Raw genomic sequence first — 7,412 nt, 5'->3', positions numbered from 1 at the left:
GGTTGATGATGCATGGAGGGAATTGTAACCAGGGCAATGATATTATGTACGATAGAATGAATGTAAAACTAATGTTCTCCCATGTAAACTATCATATAATTCACAATAAAACTCTTAAAAAAATGTGTGTGACAGGGTTGTATTCTTTCACCATACTTATTCAACCTGTATGCTGAGCAAATAATCCGAGAAACTAGATTATATAAAGAAAAATGTGGCATCAGTTTTGGAGGGAGACTCATTAACTACATGCAATATGCAGATGATACAACCTTGCTTGCTGAAAGTGAACAGGACTTAAAACATTTACTGATGAAGACCAAAGAGCACAGCTTTCGGTATGGATTACATCTCAATGTAAAGAAAACAAAATCCTCACCACTGAACCAATAAACAACATTCTTATCAATGGAGAAAAAATGAAGTTGTCAAAGACTTCATTCTTCTTGGATAAACTATCAACACTGAAGGAAGCAGCAGTCAAGAAATCAAGTGACATATTGCACTAGGCAAATCTCCTGCACAAGAGATTTTGAAAGTGTTTAAGAGCAAAGATGTCAGCTTGGGGACTAAGGTGCGCCTGACCCAAGCTATGGTATTTTCAATAACCTCATATGTATGCACAAGCTGGACACTGAATAAGGAAAACTGTAGAAGAATTGATGCTTTTGAGTTATGGTGTTGGAGGAGAATACTGAAAGTTTCATGGGTTGCCAGAAGAACCAATAGATCCATTTTGGAAGAAGTACAGTCAGAGTGTACAGTCAGAGAAGTACAGTCAGAGAAGATGGCCAAACTTCATCTCTCATACTTTGGACATGTTGTCAGGAGGGACCAGTCGCTGGAGAAGAATATCATGTTGGTAAGGTGGAGGGTCAGAGAAAAAGAGGAAGACCGCCAATGAGATGGATTGGCCAAGTGGCAGCATCAATGGACTCAAGTGTGGCAATATAGTGAGGTTGGCCCAGGATCGGGCAGTGTTTCGGTCTGCTGTGCATAGAGTCACTATGTGTCAGTACCTACTCAATGGCACCTAACAACAACAACATACAGATGGACTACAAGGGAATCACGTTGACTATATCTGTAAGAAGAGATGATAGAGAAAGCTCACTACCATAAGCCAAAAAAAAACACAAAAAACCCAGGGACCAATTGTGGAATATATCATCAATTACTCTTTTGTAAGTTCAGGCTGTAATTGAAGAAACTTAAAATAAGAAGCAAAATATGGTATTGAGTATATCCCATATCCCACTTGAATTTTGAGTCCATAACAAGAACAGATTTGATGCACTGAACACTAATGACCAAAGATCATAGAAACTGTGGAATGATATCAAGAACACCGTACATGAATAAATCAAAAGGTCATTAAAGTGACAGTAAAAAAAAATAAAAGACCAAAATAGATGTCTGAATAAACTCTGCAACTTGCTCTTCAATAGAGAGTAGCATAGGTGAATGGAAGACATGATGGAGCAGGATTTGAACAGTAAATTGCAAAGGGTCACTTGAGAAGACAAAATAAAATATTATAATTAAATATGCAAGTAGATGAAGATAGAAAACCGTAGCAAAAGAACACATGTAGCATTTCTCAAGCTGAGAGAACTGAAGAAAAAAGTCAAGCTTCAAGTTGTAACATTGAAGGATTCCATGGGGAAAATATTGAACAATACAGGTAACATCAAAACAAAAATAGAGAGTTGTTGTACCAAAAAGGAATGGTTGGTGTCCAACCATTTTAGGACACAGTATCTGATCAAGAATTGATGATACTTGAAGAAAAAGACTCAAGCTACACTGAAAGCATTATCAAAAGCAAGTTTCCAGAAATTGATGAACTGATTCAGAACTGGAAGAACACACTACACTATGCCACAAAATTTGGAAGCTAGATATCTGTCAAATCAACTTGAAGAGATCCATATTTATGTCCATGCAAAAGAAAGGTGACACTATAAAATGCAGAAATTGTCAAAAAATTTTAATATCACACAAAAGTAAAATATGACTGAAGATAACTCAAAATTAGTTGCAAAAATTCACCAGCAAGTAGCTGCCAGAATTTAGAATCAAGTCAGATTCAGAAGAAGAAGTGGAGCAATGAATATCAATATCACATGGATCTTGGCTGAAAAGAGAGAATACCAGAAATATATGTATTTGTGTTTTATTGATTACTTGTGTTTGACTGTGTGGATCATAACAAACTATGGATTACACTGAGAAGAATGGGAATTCCAGAACTTGATTATGTTCCTGTGGAACCTGTATAAAGACCAATAGACAGTTGTCAGAACAGAAAAAGGGGGATATTTAAGATTTGAAACCAAGAGTGGTATACATCAGGACTGTATCCTTCCACTGAATTTTTTCAAGCTTTGTGCTTAGCAAATAATCTGGAAAACTGAACTATATGAAGACAAATGTGGCGTTAGGATTGGAGAAAGGCTCATTAACAACCTGTGATATGCAGATAACACAAACATCCTTGAAATTCTTGCAGATAAAGATTAAAACAAACAACAACAACAACAACAACAAAAAAAAAAAAAACCCACCCCACAGCCTTCAGTGTGTATTACACCTCAGTACAAACAAAATAAAAATCTTCACAACTGGACCAACAGACAACAACATGACAGGTGAAGAAAAGTTTGAAGTTGTCAGGGATTTCATTTAACTTGGCTCCATAATCAATACTCATGGAAGCATTAAAATCAAAGGATGTATTGTTTTTGGTAAATCTTCTACAAAAGACTTCTTTAAAGTGTCAAAGAGCAAAGATCACTTTAAGGACTAAGGTACCTGACCCGATCCAAGATATTTTCAATCATCTGATATGCATGTGAAAGTTGGACAAAGACGAAGTAAGACCAGAGAAAAATGGATGCATTTAAATTATGGTATTGATGAAAATTATTGAAAATGTAAAACAATAATGATCATCCAAAAATAAAAAGGGGAAAACTTAAGGCGCACAATTCATTGCATAAACACACTATCAAACATAACTAAAAGCATTCAAACAGCAGAAATATACTAGGTCACTTATTGTTGTGGTTAAGTGCCACCAAGGCATTTACAACTCATAACAACCCTGTATAGGATTTCTGAGAAGTGGCTGGTGAGCTGAACCACCATCTTTGCATTTAAAACAGAATTTGCAGTCCAGCACATTAACCCACATTGCCACACCAGAACTCTGGGTGTGACACACTAGTACACTGAAACCTCCTAAATATTAAGACACTTGTGTGCATCAAAAGATTTCATCAAAAGAGTAAAAAGAGAATGTGCTGTTGCTGCTTGTTGTTGTTATTAAGTGCCTTCGAGTCGGTTCCAACCCATAGCGACACTGAACAGGGTTTCCGAGGCTGTAAATCTTTATGGGAGTAGAAAGCCTCATCTTTCTCCCATGGAGCAGCTGGTAGTTTTGAACTGCTGACCTTGCGGTTCGCAGCCCGATTCATAACCACTATGCTGCCAGAACTCCTTTGGTCCCCTCAATTCAGTTCCAAGTTCCAACATGTAGCAACCCTTCATAGGATTTCTGAATCGTTGCTGGGGGTTTGAGGAATTGACCTTTTGGTTAGCATTCCAGTGCTTCTCATACAGCACCACACCAGGACTCCTATAGGCTGGGAAAAACTTTTTGTCAATGACTTATATGACATCTCTAAAATTTATAGAATATTCAATGCCTCAACAATAAAAGACAAGTAATCTAATTTTAGAATGGGCAGAGAATATGAATAAACACTCATCAAAAAAGACATTCAGGAGATTAACAAACACATAAAGAAGTGTTTGGAGTCAAATCAAATCACTTCTACAATGAGATGCCGTCTCACTCTGATGATAATGGCACTCATCAAAAAAACAAAACAAAAACGCAGAAAAGAACAAATGGTGGTTTATAAAAACCTCATACTTTGCTAGGGTGCCTAACAATGATTCAACCACTATGAAAAACAGTATGGTAATATACCTTAAAAACTTAGAAATAGAAATATCATATGGTCTAGCAATACACACGAGGGTAAATTACAAGTATTGCTACAAAATCATAGAAACTTTGATATTAAACAAAAATATTAAATATAAAGTTACTTTTGTTGACAGATAATAGCATACAGGAAGCAAAGTTATGAAAACATCTTAGACATAGCAAAACTCCTTAAGAGTTTGAGTTGCTGGGACTTCGGGCTCAGAGTATTAGTCTTGGGGTCACTGAAGTGAGTTGGCATAAAATAGTCCACAAAAACAAGGAAGATCGTATAAGAACTGAAGCATTTGAATAATGGCGTTGTTGAATAATATTGGAATGACCATGAACCAGCAGTAGAAGGAACAAATCTGTCATGGAAGACATACCACCAGAGTGCTCTTAGAAGTGAGGATAGCAAGACTTTATCAGGTATTCTCAAAGAGGTTAATAAAACCTCCAAGTCTAAGATAGCCTTTGGACACCTTTTAAGCCTGGAGCTAAACTCACCACCATAGCTCAACTTTTGGCCAAACAATAGATAGGTCAGTAAGGTGAACTACACCTGGGAGATGCACAGTTCTTAGAACAAACAACCATATTTTAAAAATGTTTTTTTAAAAAAGTTCTATGTTACATTGTTAAAAGTACTTAGTATAAACCATTTGGTTTGCCCAACCATTTATGAGCTAGGTACTATTATTATTATTTCATAATAAAGAAAATATAGCATAGAAAGTCAAATAACTTATTCAGGTCACACTGTAACCAGGAAAACCTGGCTTGAGTTTTCTCACTTGAGTGTTCCTAACCACTACACACACTACCTTTTCTGTACAAACATCTCCATTTAAAATCTGTTCATATTCTGGTTGCCTACTGTGTAGATTTCACATTCATATCAAGAGATTCCTTGGCCTTTAAAAGGAGACCATTAGACCCACAAATGGAGGCCAATGTGCATTAGAAAACCATGAGACAGAGCTTCCAGAGTGTCTTAGGAAGCTGGATCTTGTTGCAGGACCCAAAAATTATTGCTTGATCAATTAAACTGTAAGAGTATTCTTTGTATCAGGCACAGATTAAAAATGAATTGCATCTTCTAAAACTCAAAGAAAATTAGAATTGTTCTTAGGACCAAAGAGTTGTTATTGTTGGTAAGTGCCAAGAAGTCTGTCCCAACTAATAGTGACCTTGTATGAAGTTTCCAAGGAATGGATTTGAACCAACAACCTTACCATGAGCCGTTTAGTGCTTATCCTACACAGTGCAGTAGTTCTGCTAAAATTTGAGATAATCCAGTAATAAAGAATGGTTGTAAAAACATCTGCATGTATTAGCACTTAGTGCCTACAAAGAGCTGCACATGGTTTATTTTATTTTATCCTGATAATACCTCTCATCCTCTACTAATTGAAAGCTTAAAAAGCCATGTTTTATCAAAGTGCATGCTGTAATTGAAAAAACTAACATTTGAACTAAGCTTGTCTTACTCAAAGATTAGGCTCTTAAGCCATGCTAACATTATGACATAAAATTCCCTTTTACCCAGAATTACATGTATTATTGCATGCAAAAAAATAATACAAAAAAAACCCTCACTCAGCAACACTATGGGGAAAAAGCTCTTTACTTTTTAGATGTAAACGATTCGTTACAATTCTATCAGCAATAAGTTTTCATTAAATAATGAAGCAATAATAAGTGATAAAACTTGCCTTTAGAGCTATCAAAGAAAAAACAAGTGAAAATTAGACTTGCTAAGACAGAAGTTCTTCAGAAACAGAAGATATAAAATAAATACTAAAGCATTCCTATTTACCCTGGATATTTCATTTTTGTTTCACAGCTGACAAAGTATTAAGTGTTCACTACATGATTTATGAAGATTTGAGAGTTCTCATAGCTTCTATTCTCCCAGGAAATTCCCTTAAAAGTCACCTCATTAATGTCTGAGGTTTTGATTTTTATGTAGCACTGTTGTTCAAAGTGTGTATGTAGATCCCCTGCTTCAGAAATACCTTGGAAATTTGTTTAAAATCTAAACTTTAACTATTGTTGTAAACGCAAAAATAGTCCACTAAATTAGAATATCTAGAGCCATGTCCTGTGAACATGGCTCCTAACAAGACCTAACTGATTCAGGCTTCTAAAGATCTACAACCAAACAGGCAACATATAGGTCTAAATGGAATATTCTTATAATGACTTTTTCTCAAAGGTCCTATATGCTGATACCAAACTAATTTTGGAAAACAGTGTTCATTAGTACTTGAGCCGTACAAATTTTCTCGTCACCATTTAAAAAATAAAGTCTTTTTAAATTGGTATGATTGTTTCTCATTTGAAACTTTGTTTTGACCCCAGAGCTTCTTCATAGCATTTTTCATTTCTGTGTTTCTAAGGGTGTAGATTAATGGATTTAACATGGGAGTAATCATGGTATAAAATACAGCTATGGCTTTATCAGTGGAGAAGGTAGTCACTGGACGCAGATACACAAATATGCATGGGACAAAGAATAATATGACCACTGCTATGTGAGAGACACAGGTGGAGAGGGCTTTGTGCCTCCCCTCTGAGCTGTGGGCCCTTAGGGAGTAAAGGATGACCACATAGGAGACCATTAAGAGGATGAAGTTTAACAAGCATATGAATCCACTGTTGGCAGCAACAAAGAGACCAATGGTTTGAGTGTCCATGCAAGCAAGTTTCAACAAAGGATTCAAGTCACACATAAAGTGGTTTATGATATTGGGACCACAGAAGGGCAGCCAGACTGTGAAGAGGATCTGAATGGTTGCATGGACAAATCCTCCAGCCCAGGCCACTCCCACTAGGAGAATGCACAGCCTGTGGTTCATGATGGTTGAGTAGTGCAGGGGTTTACAGATGGCCACATAGCGGTCATAGGCCATCACAGTCAGTAAGATGATCTCAGCAGCACCAAAAAGGTGTTCAGCAAAGACTTGAGTCATACAACCCCTGAAAGAGATGGTTTTTCTGACAGCAAGAGTGTCAGCTAGCATTTTGGGGGTCATGGATGAAGAACAGCAGTTATCTATAAGGGATAAGTAAGACAGGAAAAAGTACATAGGGGATCCTAAAGCCCTGTTGGTGTTTATGGTGATCATGATGAGCAGGTTCCCTGCCAGGGTGAACAAGTAGACAATTAGAAACACAACAAAAGAAACCTTCTGAAGCTTCCCATTCTGGGTCAGGCCCAAGAGGATGAATTCTGTCACATTATTCATCTTCTCCATTACTTCAGCTCAAGTGACAAGCGATGTCCCTGAAAGTAAGTCACACACATCCTCAGTACTGACTCTTTAACTTGATAAATAAACATTTTCATGAGGCCCCTTGTTTTTCGCAGTTTTACAGGAGGCAAATGTAAGTGTAAAACCGTGTTGACAGC

The 7,412-nt window shown here is 36.7% G+C and overlaps 1 protein-coding gene across 1 annotated transcript; it reads right to left on the bottom strand.

Moving 5' to 3' along the window:
• Positions 1-6,288: 6,288 nt before the first annotated feature.
• LOC102842747 (olfactory receptor 4C12-like) lies at positions 6,289-7,257 on the bottom strand. Its single transcript, XM_006865154.1, has one exon. The coding sequence runs from the start codon at positions 7,255-7,257 to the stop codon at positions 6,289-6,291; it is 969 nt and encodes a 322-aa protein (XP_006865216.1).
• Positions 7,258-7,412: the final 155 nt, after the last annotated feature.

The sequence above is a fragment of the Chrysochloris asiatica genome, unplaced genomic scaffold (assembly GCF_000296735.1).
Source record: "Chrysochloris asiatica unplaced genomic scaffold, ChrAsi1.0 scaffold00075, whole genome shotgun sequence".
Taxonomy (NCBI): domain Eukaryota; kingdom Metazoa; phylum Chordata; class Mammalia; order Afrosoricida; family Chrysochloridae; genus Chrysochloris; species Chrysochloris asiatica.
Note: the sequence above shows the minus strand (reverse complement) of the source record. Positions and strands in the feature narration are given on the sequence as shown.